At 41.2% G+C, this 15412-nt stretch overlaps 1 protein-coding gene across 4 annotated transcripts in view; it reads right to left on the bottom strand.

Annotated features, from left to right (window-relative positions):
- The window catches only part of Grb10 (growth factor receptor bound protein 10), a 106055-nt gene that overhangs the window by 54926 nt on the left and 35717 nt on the right, over positions 1–15412 (bottom strand). For all 4 annotated transcript variants that reach the window (XM_034508656.2, XM_034508655.2, XM_076938110.1 and 1 more), the window contains exon 2: positions 766–844. Coding sequence is in view for 2 of the 4 variants with exons in the window: in XM_034508655.2 (XP_034364546.1) it covers positions 766–844 (79 nt within the window). In the remaining 2 variants the exon portion in view is untranslated. The remainder of the gene's footprint in view (positions 1–765; positions 845–15412) is intronic.

Genomic DNA, 15412 nt, shown 5'->3' with positions numbered 1-15412 from the left:
ATCTCCTGGAGAGGGGCTTCAATAGGCAGTGGCAAGTTGCCTTTATGCAGAACCCACTGAGAGCTAAATCCCAGATAACTCACACAAAATAGAATTTAACCTATGACTCACTGAAGTTTGCTCATTCAAAGAAAATATATAGGGCTGGAGAGATGGCTCAGTGGTTAAGAGCAGTGGATGTTCTTCCATAGATCCTGAGTTCAATTCCCAGCAACCACATGGTAGCTCACGACCATCTATAAAGGGATCTGATGCTTTCTTCTGTTATGCAGGCATACAAATAGAATACTCATATATATAAGAATAAATAAGTCTTAAAAATGAAAATACATAATTTTATGAATGTTAGATTTTTTGAATTTAAGAGAAAAAGATGCTAGAGCTTTATTCTATTAATGCCAGGAACATACAACTGGGTTTCTGTATACCTAGGATTTACAATTATAGGTTCAACCAAGCACAGATCAAAAACACTTGGAAAAAATCCAATCGTATTAAACACAGGCTTCTTTCTGTGTCACTGCTTCCTTAAACAACACAGTGTGACAGGTGTTCCAACAGCGTCATACTTTATCGGGAGAGATAAGCATTGTAGCAGTGAAGTGCAGTGCACGGGAGGATGAGCATAGGTTTTGGGTTCAGTACACTTTGTAATAAAGACTCAGTCACCTTCACATTTTCCTATCTATAGAGGATCCTGGAACCTCATGGATACCAAAGATAATATGAAGTTTTCAAGTAGTTGCAAAGTTAGTCTGTTCTTACCTGGTTGGCTTCTTGGTTGTGGCGAAAACCCAGACTTAGCTAGGTTTTCGGGTTTGGACGTTGACTGCCCCACTTTGTCCTAAAAAAAAAAAGAAAGAAAGAAACAGAGTGAAGGGAGGCATTACACCTGCCTGTCTCCTCATGTTCAGTCCTTTCTTCCCTTCCAATTTATTCTTTTTTTTTTTTAAATATATAGTTTTAAGTGACAGTTGAAAAAGTGTGGTGGAAGGCAAACCAATCGTGTCAAATTGGAATCGGTTGTCAAGGGAGTTAGAAGCTGTTTTAGAATTCCCAGAAGAGTAATTAAAAGGACAGCTGTCGACTGCTCAGTTCAGGCAATGAATGTCAATAGTAGTCAACACTCCGTGGAGCACACACACTTCTCGAACTGGTGGTACCCAACGCTGGCCTTCCTGGGCCAGAAACATCCGGGGAGGGATCATAAGGAGCTCCTTGTGAAGAACAGGGAACTCAGTGGCTGAGTGAGGACAACATCTTAGGCAAAAATTAAAACAGAACATATAGAATTCTAAAAATGTATTTTCATAGAAACACCTCAAGATGGTGACAGAAACGCTAAAATATGGGTAGAAATATGCTACTTCATATCTGTATGCTTACAAAAAAGAGCAGTGATTAACTCTTGGTAGTCAGATGTCAACAATCTCTTATAAATCTGTAAAATCTGTGAACATTTTGAAAACACATGTACCACTTCTGTAATTAGAAAGGTTTTGAACAGTGCCAAAAGCACAGAATGTTCATTTGAGTCTACTTAATATATAGTCACAAGCAGGGCACAGATTCCATTTTGATTGCAACCGGGATCATATCCGAATAGATTCAATATAAACGAACAGTGTCTGAGGTGAAAAGTGCACTGAACATATCCAACCAACTCTACATTGCACATGAGACATGGAGCACTACAGAAAACTTCTTGTTTCTCTTGACCCAGAGGTTCAGCAGGAACTGTGGCTCATATCCACTACCCAGCATAGGAAGACAGCACCATACGACGCAGCATTAGTCCAGGAAATGATCCAAGTTTAAAATTCAAACTGTGCTGAATGCATATTGCTTTTATACAATGATAATGTCAAAACCTTATTAAGCAGAGCAATCACTGATTGAGGGAAGATCATCCACAACTAATTAATAGCAACTTTGTACTTATTTATTGTTCCCAGCATGCCAAGCTGCTATAGCATGAGATTCTGTTAGTGTCAAGAATATTTCAGAATATACAGTTGGCCTTTGATGCTTTTGATTATGTCCCCATGGATTCAAACAACTAAACTGAAATGATTAGGTGGCAGAAATGCTTCAGTCTGTAATCCTATGGACTACGAACAAATGAAACCCATCATGATTTATCCAATTGGCAGGAAATCATTACTCACAACAGAAAATGGAACACTGAAAGGGTTGCTGAGTTTCTTGGGACTTGACCACAGGTATCAAGTTGCTTCTAGGACTGTAGCAACTCCAACAATATGAATAGGAAAGGGGATGAAAAACAGAGAAGTCATACTGCCCTCATTTTCTTAAATCTCTGTAAGTTACTCTTTGATCTTTGCTTACACATATTTCTTCATTGAACTACAGCAGAACTTATATTTTAAATATGAAGTTTGCTACTCTATTAAACTCACTGAGCATATCTCAGTAGTGTATCTCAAAGTAAGCATGGTATGCTTGAGTTCTTGCTTAGGCTGGGGTGCAATTTCACAGACTGACCATTTGCTTTCATCTTGAGAATTGCTTTTTCTTTCTATTGAGAAATAAAATTAAGGCCACTTGAATTTTACTTTAATTTTCTTTCTAACTTGATGAACTACTCTTGTATATATCTGATATTTATTTTGGTGATCTGTAGGAAGAGAGAGATTTCACAGGTATCACCCAACCAATTTGTATTTGTTAATTTTCTATTACTGTAACAAACACCCAAGATAACACTTATTATGAGAAAAGGTTTAATTTGACTCTATTTTAAAGGTTCTGTCCACAACTGGTTGGCCCCATGGCTTCTGGACACCTAAAGATGCCAGATGGCAACGGCAGGGAGTCCATGGTGACCTGCTCACCTCACAGTCAAGACTTTCAAGAAAGTGGGAAAAGAGAGCCAGAGACAAAGAAGCAGCTCCCTCAAGGGCAGGTCCCCACCATTTCTCCCTAAGCTTGACCTCCGGAAGGTTCCACCACTTCCCAGCGGTGCCACCTAGAAGAGCAAATTCTTAACAAGAGCTTTTGGGTAACAAATCACTTGCAAACTAGGTTGCCATGCACATATTAAGTCTTGCTTGCACTTGCACTTGCACTTGCACGTACACACACACACACACACACACACACACACACACACACACGTCCTTCTCAGATCCCTACTCATCAGTTCAGCACATCTGTCTGCTTTTGGGCTTACAGCCTGCATTTTCCATTCACACAGCCTGCCAACAGGTTTTATCATCAGCAGAGTATTTCCTTTCTCACTTCTTTTACATGAACATCTTAGCCATTTTCTTCCAAGTAAATTTCTGAGCCAGGAAAGATTTAATACAGATTTAGAAAAGTCATAAAGCATATAGCTTCATTCATACAGGTTGTATGTCTGGCAGTGGCTATACCATACAACCCAGGTATGCAGGGACCTCAAGCAGTTAGCTTTGTATAACTACACTATATGATTTTTGTGCAATGATAAATTTGCCAAAGAATACATTTCTAAAAATGTATCCACAGCATGGCTTTAATTTTAAGGTTTACTTGAAATATTAAAATGTCTCATCTGAAATATGTCCTTGAATGAGTATTACCTAACGAAAATACTGCTATCAGACCACTAGCTTGGAAGTAGTTCACAAGAACACTGGGAAGCATATACCAAGATATACAAACCAATCATTTCCAGGAGCTGAAGAAACTGGGTTCTAGTGGCTCAGATCTCATATAGTTGTACTTAAATATATCCCCTTACCACAAACATGGCCCTGCCTGACAGCACCTGGCTATGTCATGTGAACACTTAGGTCTGAGACCCTCTCATGAACGCAGCACTCAGAAGTCATAAGCACACTGCACTACGTGGACACAACTACTTAAAAGACAAGTAGCTTGCAGATAGAACTAAGGCAAATAGTATACAGTAGATTTAGAAATACAGCATTCCCAGTTAAATCTGTGGTTCAAACAGAAAATTATTTGATATAAGTATGTAACCAAATACTACATGTACTTACCGTAAACTGTAAGTTATCTATAGCTTCCAGGGGCATTTTCTATTTCATCTGACAACACTCATGATGTCTTAAGCAACTGTTTAAATGTGAGGTAATCATGAAATCTCACTAAGAACTGTATGTGTTTGAAAAATCCCAGATGAAAAAAAGACATCTTTTAAAATTCAGAATTCTGTTTCTATGAGAAGCCATGAAAACTTAAACTCAAGGTGAGTGAGCCTTAGCTGAAATGCCTGAGACATTAAAAAAATATTTTGGAGTATGTGTTTCCAGATAGATAGGTCTTAGGGATACAATTCAAGTCAAAACATAAATTCAGTTATATGTCATACACACCTTTTCCTCACAGTAAACATATGCTGTACTTTTATTAATTGTATATAGTGGCAGGGAGCAGATTTTCCAATTGTGGTCTCTCTTTTTTTTTTTTTTAAGTGAAGTTTTAAATTTTAGAGCAGTTCATATTTCAGGTTTTTCAATTAGAAAAAGTAAACCTGTGTATTAAAAATTATGGCATTTGTAAAATGAAATCAAATCCCCAAAGACAGAAGAGTAAAGTTACCTACTGACTGTGGCATTGACACCCACAAGGTTAAAAGCAAATGTCTGCCTGCCATTCTGAGGCAAACAGTGCACACTGCCAGGGGCGAGAGAATGAACAGTGAGGCCAGACTAAAGGTTTCCTCCTCAGGTTAGTTTCTGTTTATCTGTACGTCTGCTTCCTAGCCTCCTGGCCTCTACCAAGATAGAACCGGGCAGGGGAGAGAGAGGGTGGCCTGTGGGCACAGTCTGCCTATCTGGAAGCCCCAAGCAGAAGCTGGAGAGGAAAGCTGGGATTCTTCTTTGAAGGGCGGGCTAACAATAAATACTTTTTAGACTATGCTTCTTAATTACTATGCTATCTGCCTCCAGAAAAAGATGGAGGGTTGGGAGTGTGTTTCAGAAGTTCTTTACCTGAAGCTCTACAGGGCACTTTCTCAGTTAATGCTGGACCTTCTCAGATTCATGTGGTTTTTGGAAGTACTTAGTAAAAATCACAGCTAAGCACATCCAAATAGAAACAAGTCTTTGTGAAAAAGGAACGGGAAAAGCCCACCTTCTCTTGGGTGGCCCAATCTGGGATACTACACTAAATGGTGGTGTGGAACTCATGCAAAAGCTTGAAATTGGTGAAAAAGGACAGCGAAGATGGTCAGCTCCATCTGTCTCTGTGCTAAGACAGCAAGACTGCCTGGGCTGCACCATTAGATCCCTGGACCTTTAGCTTCACAAAATGGTGGCCAGTGGAGCAAGGTAAGCCAAGGAGAAACAAAACCCAGGAGAAGGCTTGGTGGCCTCAGGTTCATAAGCCGTATTAGAGTGCTGTGTGAAGGGCCCTTTGGAATTCTTGCTGGCCATAGCCTGGCACTCAGCTGATGGTCTCCTGATTGTTCTCAGTTATTCCCAGCAACTCTTTCCCTTCTGTCCTCAGCACACTGCTGAGACCCTAGCCTAGTGAACAGACAGTTTCTTCCATTCTACTATTCTTCCATTCTACTGATCAAGAACTCAGTGTTTCAAAGCTTGGGGAAGTGACTTGGAGAAGGAGGACAAGTAGCAAAGGTGGGTGTGGGGCCCAGCTCAAAGGAAAGGCCAGTACCTGCTGTGTACCGTCCACCTATGCACTAGCTGTCATCACTGTATCTACTTTCCCTACAGTAACAGACAGTTTGGTGAAAGCTGCAGTCATGGTGCCCTAATTCTTCTTCTGGTAATATGTACAAAATCAGTTGCCTCAATGTCTATAATGCTCACCACAATGATCTGGAGCCATGCTTTTGTCCACATGGCCCTGCCTATTTAGATGACATACACTTTAGAACTATGTAAAGGCAAAGGAAGGGAGAGCAAAGACTTATGTCAACCAGGCATGAAGCCCAGGCCAGAATAGTTTCCAAGAGCCTACAGGAGGGAAAAGCTCAGCATGTCAGCTGTCTCTATCAAGGAGGGAGGGCAATAGTTTTTAATCTGTAACGGTATGAATTACACGTTTTGCTCATAATTCTATTTATATAAGCTGCTGAGTCTAACATGAAAATGTTTGGGCCATTTCTGGCCAGACTTCAAAAAATGTGTCTCATCTATGCATATATGTGTATCTATGAATAGATATGTGTTAAGATGTGTGGGTGTGTACATGCATGTGTGCTCAAGTTCTCACTTAGATCTGTCTACTAACCTAACTACTATAACCTCTTAAAGGCACAGAATAGCCCTAGTACTCAACATTTGGCATTTCTTCAACATAACTACCTCCAAAGTAGGTTATTTTTGACAGCATCAGCAAAGGCAATTTTCAGTGGCTTAACTTTAGCACTTGTTCTGCTATGTTAGACATACAGACATCATATTCAGTTATTCATGGTAGAGTTTGACGACGTTTCATACTTTCAAACATCTACACTGAGATGTTACATAGCGTACGCTTCCTCTGTTGTACGTGTACAATCCAGTGAGTGTTGGTATCAAGACAGAGAGTACAACCCTCACCATGTTCTAATTTTAGAATATTTCCATCACTCTCCAAAGAAACCTCATGTCTAGAGCCTGTCAATCTTGACAAATGGTTTTCCCAAAATAAAATGTCTTTGCCAAGTCAGTTTTATTCCCGGTTTTAGATCCGGTATTCCCACATCAAGGAGGTTGGCTTGGCCTTAAGGTTAAGGATACCGGCTCTAGAATTTCTGCAGGTGAGCAGCCACATGACCTCAGGGAAGACTCCACAACCTCAAGGGCTGCTGGGAAGATTCAGTGTGATCATGCCCATAAAAGCCCCTCAAAGCATATGTTAGCTGCTGATTCACTACAATCATTGCTGCACCGCCACCCCTCCTAAACAACTTCCATCACCAGTTCATTGCACATGTTCCCCCATCTTCTCTGCCAGCACCACCTTGACCATCATCTCTCCTCCATGACTCCTCCATTTACTCCCTGATCAGTGTTTCCTCTACTCTATCACATCCAACACTCATCTTCCTCCCTTCCTTCACCTCCATCTCCTTTCTCACTTTAACTTCTACCATTTCTACTAATGTTCTTCTTCTTGCACCATTACCATCTCCCTCCCCTTCTAGCATTGCTTCTAGCTCCTGCCATCTACTAGCATTGCTGCACTCTAAGCTTCCACCGTAACTCCCAATGAACCCCACTGCCACTATGAGTATAAGCACCTTCAACCCACCATTGCTACGACTTTTTCTCACTATCCAACACCGCCTCCAGCACCTGCAAGCTTTAATAAAGCACTTCCCTTGTGAAAATACAACTAAAGAGGACACCAGATCTTGTACCTTTAGTTACATAAGGTTACTTTGTTATATCTGTCACAAGTAGCATCTTAACTTACTGTGAGTTCTACAGTAACTTCAGGCAGGAAACTGGAAGAAGTTCCCATCGACTCTACCCACATCCCATAACTATCTAAGCACTAAGTGAAAACTAAAGCCCTTAAAGTATGCAAGACTACCAGTCAAGGCACACATGGGGCATGGATAGAATTGAAAAACAATGTAGTTCTAAACTGAATTAAAAATTTTTGATTCTGATCTCAAGAAATTCTTGCCCCATGATTTAAAGTCTTGGAAAAGGGGGAAATGCCAGGTTTTAATCTCTTAATATTTCTCCCTCTTTCCTCTCCCCTGTCACTAAGAATTACTACATATAGTGAGTTCCAGGTATCCTTAAAGAGACAGGCTAAAAGGTCACATAGAGGCTCAGGCCTTTGGGACTGAAGAATCACCTAGAATATACACTCATAGATATAAAATAAATAAGGACCAAGGTACTAATTAATAAAAAGACATACAGCATGTTAACAAATGTGGAGCTCAAACTTGGAAAGAAAACGTTGGACATTCTGGTCCTCTAGCTATAGGGACAATCCCTAAGCATCTCAGTGTTTCAACTGCCTTGTGTCTAAAATAGAAATCACCACAAAGGTGGTGCCATCAAAATGAACCTACATTCTTCAGTTCCAAGCCTTGTATGCTCACTCTTGATTCTATAACTCATGTAACATCTATACTAAAGCCAAGTCCCCAAACATACAACTAGAACATTAAACTGGATGGAGCTGCTGTCACAGTAGAGTACCTGGCACACAGCAGGAATACCATATGCCTATACTCTGCCCCTAGTTTTGCATAAGGAAGGTATGCACTCCTTCCTTGAACTTGCTAAACAATAATCTCAGAACTTGGAAAGGGCTCTCACTGTCCTGGTTGACTGGGAAAAGGCCTCGGGGTTTAATGTGATGTAATCCTTGGTAGTGGTTCTTCCTCATCTCTAAGTCCCTGTAGAGGGCAGAGGGCCAAGGGTAAATGGCAGCTCATGGCCAAGAACCCAGAGGCAGAATGAGGTTGGCCCAGAGCTTACCTGGACCAGGTGTGATTGTTCTTCAGAGGGTAGGTATGTGTTGGAGCATGCTTAAGTTCAAGGTGACGATGGTTCAAGGTGATACTTCCTTAAGATCTGCTGTGGCTTGAATATGAACCATCCCATCCTACCCCTGGGCTCATGTGTTTGGATTCTTGTTCCTTAGCTCATGGCTCTATCTAGGAAAGTTATGGAACCTTTAGGATAATAGAGACTTGATGGAGGAAGTATGTCACTGGAGGCAGGCTTTGAGGTTCAAAAGCTCATTCTATTTCCTATCTTTTCTCTCTCTACTTCTTGTCTATGGATACAATGTAGCCTCTCTGCTTCCTGCCCACCAGGCAGACTCATGCTCCTGCCACTATGCCTTCCCTGCCTGCAGTGCTGGGCTGTGCCCCTTTGCACTGTAAAGCAAACAACCCTTTCTCTCATAAACTGTTTTTGCCAGGGCATTTTATCAAAGCAACAGAAAGGAACTGATATAAAATCTATTTTGTCTTCGAATAAAGCATGAGCCTTATATAAAAAGGGGTATAGAGGCCAAATCTCAGGGCTTTGGTCAGAGAGTGTCTTCTCTCTGTAAGACAGGCCAGCTTGCCTCCATAGTAGGAAGGATGATTGGGTTCTTCATTGTGGGCCATAAGAAGTTGACCTCATCCTTTACATAGGAAAAAATCTTATTGTGGTATGAATCAAATGTTTGTAAATGACCAGTGTGGCAAACTAAATACTGTGAGTTAATACTTCACTTCATGGGCTATTTCCTCACCTGGAAAACAGGACCAATAAATTCCCTTTCAGTTCTAAGACAGTACTTGCACATTTTATACAAATATTCCCAAGACTCTATTCTTAGAAACATGGTTAAAATAGTATTATGAGCTGGCTACTGTAGTGCATGCCTACAATTTCAATGCTGGAGAAGTTCAGGCAGGATCACAAGTTCAAAGCCAGCCTAGAATCTTGTCTCAAAAAAATCCTAGGAAGATATGAACAATGACCTAAGCCCTATCAGTCATCACTGAATCACCTGTAGAGACTTTTTAAGCTGTAATGGCCCATTAGAGGAAAGTGGTGGAGACTAATCAAAGCTTGAGTCCTACACTGCTTCCTGCCTTCCTGACATCTGGTATGATTGAAGGGAGCTGCCTTTACTTTCTTCATTAACATACTTTACAATTGAATTATTAATCCACACCAACCCAGGATGAGCTAGAAGTTGACATCTTCACATCAACTTGTCCTGGCTTAGTACGTCCTGAAAAGCTAGGAACTCCATTTTCATTTGTAGAGAAATTTAGACAGTAACACTAATAAATATGCTTATTCCAGAGGGTTTGCTGGGAAAACATTGAGTTGAGGGATAAACAGCCCAGTCACAAAGCACAGGGCAGCTTCTCGGGCCATCCTGGAGGAGATGGCTTCCTTCTCTATCATAGCCTAATATGGGCTGGGGGAGAGGTGGTATTGGGCAAGGGGCCAAGGAGAAAATCATGGAGGAGTTCACTGTTCTTTTTCATAAGCCGTACATACTCTTCCATGCCTGAACAGCAGTTATAAATGGCAACAGCCTGCTATTCATAGGGCCACTCCAGCTCAACAGACAGCAAGGAGGAAGAGCCAGCTGGCCTCCATCACAGTGGCCCGGCTGCCAGGCTGTGTGCTTCTAATACTGTCAACAGATGAAATGACACTTGCAAGAGAAGATGGAGGACTATGGGAGTGAGTGTATACACATATAGATGTGGTGTGTGTGTGTGTGCGCGCGCGTGTGTATCACACTTACACTATTCAGACACAGGTCATCGGTAGCTACCATAGCCCTTACCTTTCCCACTATTAACATTACAAACATTTCTCTTCCTAGAGACTTTCCCCCAGATTAAAAATTGATTCTCTCCCAGGACATCAATGGCACTATTACTTACCTGCTTACCTGTTATCAGCTATACTTTAAAGTGTCTTCCTCTTCCATTCAAGGCTAATTTTTTCAAGAATGGGGTTCAAATGTTAATGAGTCCCTAGCTCCATTTGTTGACCTTGTTCTGAGACCAGTATGTGAAAGGACCTTTGAAGAGTGACATTAAGGCCACGGGCAAGTTTTCAGCTGATAGCAACCCAAGCTGCACAAGATGGAACAGTTGAGAACAAACGAGGCCACATCTTAATAGTACTCTGCTTCCTATACCATTCCTGAGGAGCCCACTGGAGGGGTGACAATAAGAGCTCTGTCTGCTCAGACATTTCCTACCCAAGAGACCAAGTGCTAGGATGCAAATTGTGGTGGGAATTTCCAAAGTGAAATCCAGTGGTTCACACAACTGATACCTAAGGATGTGATTTGACACATCTCCTTTAAAAAGACCTATGGAACCAAGTGATCCTCAATGCTATTAATGACCCTTTCAAGGGCCACTAAGCTGGAAATCATAATTACCTCTAGACGCTTTCTAACCAAATACTTATCTTACTTTCTAAATATTTTCTAAATACTTTCAAGAACATTCTGTTTCTCTCTTGTTAATATAATACAAAGGACGAGGTGTGGTGTGGAGTGAAGGATGGAGTGAAACCCCAAGCCACTTTTTCAGGCTCAGCACATGACTATTTAACGTGTTCTGGGGAAACCTGTCAATGTGTGCACTGACAAACAGGGCTGTGAAGCCAAAGTGGAGCCTTTTGATACAGTACAAGAACTCATCAATGAGCTGTGTAGAAGCCTTGCTGAAACCATAGACCACACCCTAAACATGGAACTCACCAAGCACTACATGTTCAGGGAGAGAAAAGAATACAATACGTAGGAAGGGATTCACAGTTGCAGTTTAAAGGCCCCATGTGACTGTGGTATGCAAACATACAAATGTAACTGACTGTTTTACCTTATAGGCCAAACATGTAAATAGGAAATTAAATAGTCTCTTTAAGTAAAATAAATAATTTAAGGTCCCTCTTAAAATGTATCATTTTTAAATAAACAGTGGCAATTCCCTAATTTTTTTGCCTATCAATATATAATGATTGCCTATTTAAAACATACCATTTTTCTTTGTCTGGTTATCCGAAGCACCCGAAGCACTTAGAGTAATTATCCAGGCATTCCCCACCCTTCAGCATCTGAGTGAGGATATTTCACAGCACCCGAACCCAAGCAAGTGAGATTGTCAAAATAAACCAAAATAAACACATGCTTTATCCAGGTGCCAAAGAAGAAGGGATGCCCCAATTCACTGAAGTGTCACAAACTGTTAACACAGATGCCATGTGTATTGCTTGCCACAGTTGAAGAATTACAGCACAGTAAAGGTACCCAACCAGGAATCTATTTTAAACTTTCTCGGAATACAGAAATCACTGCAGGCCTCTGTGCCCAGCTGGCTCTGCCCATTGCCAAGAGCCAGCCACTACCCACCTTCCTGAGCTGGGAACAGTATTAGGCTGGGGCCCCCACAGTGCAGAGTCCAGGCTGGTTGCAGACAGGGCTCAGTGTGTACGTGCAGAAGGAGGAACTTGACAGGACTCTTGTCCACATCCTCAATGGATTATTTTTAATTCTTTTTACCCATTTGAGGTAAAGACAGATCCCAGAGGATTAACTTGTTTCTCTAGATTCTCTGACATTCACCGTGATATAGGCTAAAAGGCTACAATCTGTCTCTGTGAAGATGGAAAAATATACATATCCCTCAAATATCAAGAGTCTGATCCAAAGACCAATGGAAAGATTTTTTTTTTTGGTCTGTTGGCATTAAAGGACATTTGTATAAAATTTACTTTATGACAAAGGCAGTATGGAGAGCAGAGTTCTTGACAGGATAGTTCATTTTGACAAGAGAAGTGAAAAGCTCTCTTGGTTCAAAGCTCTTGATATTTCAAAGTTACTGACAATGAGGGTTTTTTTTGTATTTACAGAATTTCCCAGGCTCATTCTGTGTTGAGTGAACTGCACACTCCTTTTCTGACCATCAGCCCCATCCATCATGTTTTGGCCTTTCATATTTCACACTCTTCTGCAACTCATCACAATACCCTCAAATGCTTGGGAGACCCCTTCCTTGGTCTCTCATAGTATGCTGGGCCTATCTTCTACCTTAGGAGGCATCTCTCACATCCCCTGCCCAGACAGCCAGATTGTCCTTACTGTATTTTTTCATGATTATTATCACTAATCATAACTGTTTCATTTGTCAGTTGTTCCATGTCTACCTCTTCTAGTAGGATTTGTGAACCTATTTATTTGTCTAGTGAGGTACAAGTTGGCAACCTGGCCCCCAAAATGTGTTTAGTATATGGATGATACTCAGTATCAACTTACAACCTTTGATTAGCTTCTAAGATGTGGTCATCTTGATGCTGAGTAACCTCTAAGCATTTCCGGATGCCTACGACAACTATCACACTGTTGACTACTTTAACAGAGGAACAGGGAAGATCTTTGATTTTGCCGAGACAAGAGAATATGAATTTGCAAATTTTAAAGTTGAGGCCTTCTATGTGAGACGACTCAGCCCCTGCCTGCTATTGCCCTGCCTACTACTTAATCACTATCCATCATTCAAGCAGAAAGCAGGACCATTAGATGGATGCAATAATTTTGAAGCTTCTGTATGGATAAAAAATTCACCTATCGAGTGACTCATTGACTGAATTATATATCTGATCTAAGCCACAGTTATTAGTGAACACAGCTAGAATTAGAAAATTATTTGTATGTTGAAGATTTTTAAGAAGAAATTTTTTTTCTCTATAAAACTCTGGAGATTTATCTAATTGCTGTAATTGCAGATTGCTCAAGACTGGAACCCACTGTAAATCATCCTGTTTTCTGAGAAATTCTGGAACTGTCATCTAATTTTCCAGGAACACTGAATACATACTGCCAAGTCTTGATGTTGGATTTTTATAAGAGTAGACAGTGCCTTCAAAAGCCACTGAACAGCATTGAACACGTCCTTAAAGTATGACAGAGGAGAGCAGAGAATAGTCGGCATTGGTGCGTTCCTGGTGTCCTGGCTCCTGGGGAAGCAGCCTTGGGCACAGCAGCATCAAGGACAAACACCCAGTAAGTCTACAAAGTAAGGCATTGATTGGAGTCTGTGCCGCTGCCATTTCTGTATGTACCAGCAGGAAATGGAAAACGCCAGGGGGAGGTGATTGAAAAGTAAGAGAGTCTTTGTGTCTTTACCCTTCCCTGGGCCATTATTTGGCCTCAAAGTCTATTCTGTACCCAGCTGACAATGACACTAGTAAAATAACTTAGAGAACCTCTCCCTTGGGATATGGTCCTCTGAGTTCCATGCTGTGTTCTCTTGAGAAGAAGGAATGAAGGGCCACACAGCATGCAGGGGGAAGGGCTGTAGTATGAGCCTAAACAAGCCAAAGCTAACTGGCTACATGACAATCAGGCCTGTGACCCAGGGATGTAGCACAGAGCTTCAATCAGCCAGAGCCTCTTGAAGAACAAGGAGACCAGTATGTATAAAGCAGAGAGAACTGGATTTCTACACAAGACCTCACTAGCTAAACAGACTCGTAGGCTGCCACCAACCTTCACAGTTGGCTACAGTTTTCATCTTCTTTTCTGGCATGCAACTGATTTTGGCTTTACATCAGATTCAATAATTAGAATGAATAGTATTCCTAATCTTTAGCTTTTTCTGCAGATTTGCTCCACTTGGAGAGCAAAAAGATGAAAAAGATTTCACTCTGCAGGTATGGCACTGAAGGCAAATAATTATCACTGTAGCTAAAGAGAGACTTCATAGACTAAGGGAGAAGAAAGACACATTCAAAGAAGTAAGAAAACATGATTAAGGCCAGTACATGTGAAAAGACTTCAAAACCAAGGTGGTGGGATGAAGGCTCATGAGATGGTGCAAGTACCTCAAATGATGTGAGTACTGATAATTATAAATCAAGAGTTCCTGCTCAAATCTAAAGAGCCAAGGACCAACCCTCAAGACTCTATCCGCACACATAGTTAAAGCGAACATTGGAACTAAAGTCTGTTTCAGAACTTGAAGGACACTGTAGATGAAATCTTTCTAGTAGCTCAGGGAGAGAAGCTGAAGAAATGGGAGAAATAAAGATTAGTGTCTCGCCTAAAATTCTACCTTAGGCCTCTGGGAGAAAAAGAGCCATGCTGTGGAAAGGAACTCATCTGAGACAGGCACCTGACAACTGAGCTGAGCAGCCATCTTTTAAGAAACCATGTGTCTCTTTTCCATCTCTCCTCCCTTGCCTCAAAGACTCATGTCTCCAACTGAATGCCCTCATGTGTGCCAGCATTCCAGCAGGCCATTTGTAGTTTTTGAAGAGGGGAGGTAAAAACACCCAGTTCATTTGAATACCTAATTTTGGGAATCAATGCACACATTTATACTCTGACAGAACTGTCAGAAAGAGATGCAGTGATTCTTTGCAGGAAAGCAAGGGCTTGGGCCAAGGTTTTCTATACTGTGGGGCCTTCTACTTGCCTCTAATGCTCCCTTGGTAATCTGCTAGCAAAGGAAATGGCAGATAAAGCAGAAAGTATTCTGGCAGCCAGTTAAAGCCAGTGGCTCCTTGTGTCTTCTTTAAATTGTATTTACTATACTGTGGAACCTGAAGTAAAGACCAAGCATGAAAAGTCATGCATGCTCCTTCTCAAATAAGTCCCTGCTCACATTTGGTTCACTTGCAGCATGCCAGCGTGTGTAGTGACTTCATGTGCAGGCATGGACACAATGCCTGTTCAAAGAATGCTAGCTTTTCTTTCTGAAGCCACCAAGAATAGAGCCTGGAGATTTCTGTGTGGTCAGCAGAGTGTGATATCCAGAAGAGTGAGGGAGAGATCAGATCTGTTAACTTTACTATTTCATAGCTCTCAGTGGACATTAAACTTGACATATCCATTCAGTGCTATCCCTGAAGTACACAGTACCTGATACTGCATACAAATTTGGAAAAAATATTTACAAATTCTCTGTTTGGCATTAATAGCCAAGGCA

The sequence above is a fragment of the Arvicanthis niloticus genome, chromosome 7 (genome assembly GCF_011762505.2).
Source record: "Arvicanthis niloticus isolate mArvNil1 chromosome 7, mArvNil1.pat.X, whole genome shotgun sequence".
Taxonomy (NCBI): domain Eukaryota; kingdom Metazoa; phylum Chordata; class Mammalia; order Rodentia; family Muridae; genus Arvicanthis; species Arvicanthis niloticus.
The sequence above is the reverse complement of the archived record's forward strand: the minus strand, read 5'-3'. Positions and strand labels throughout refer to the sequence as shown.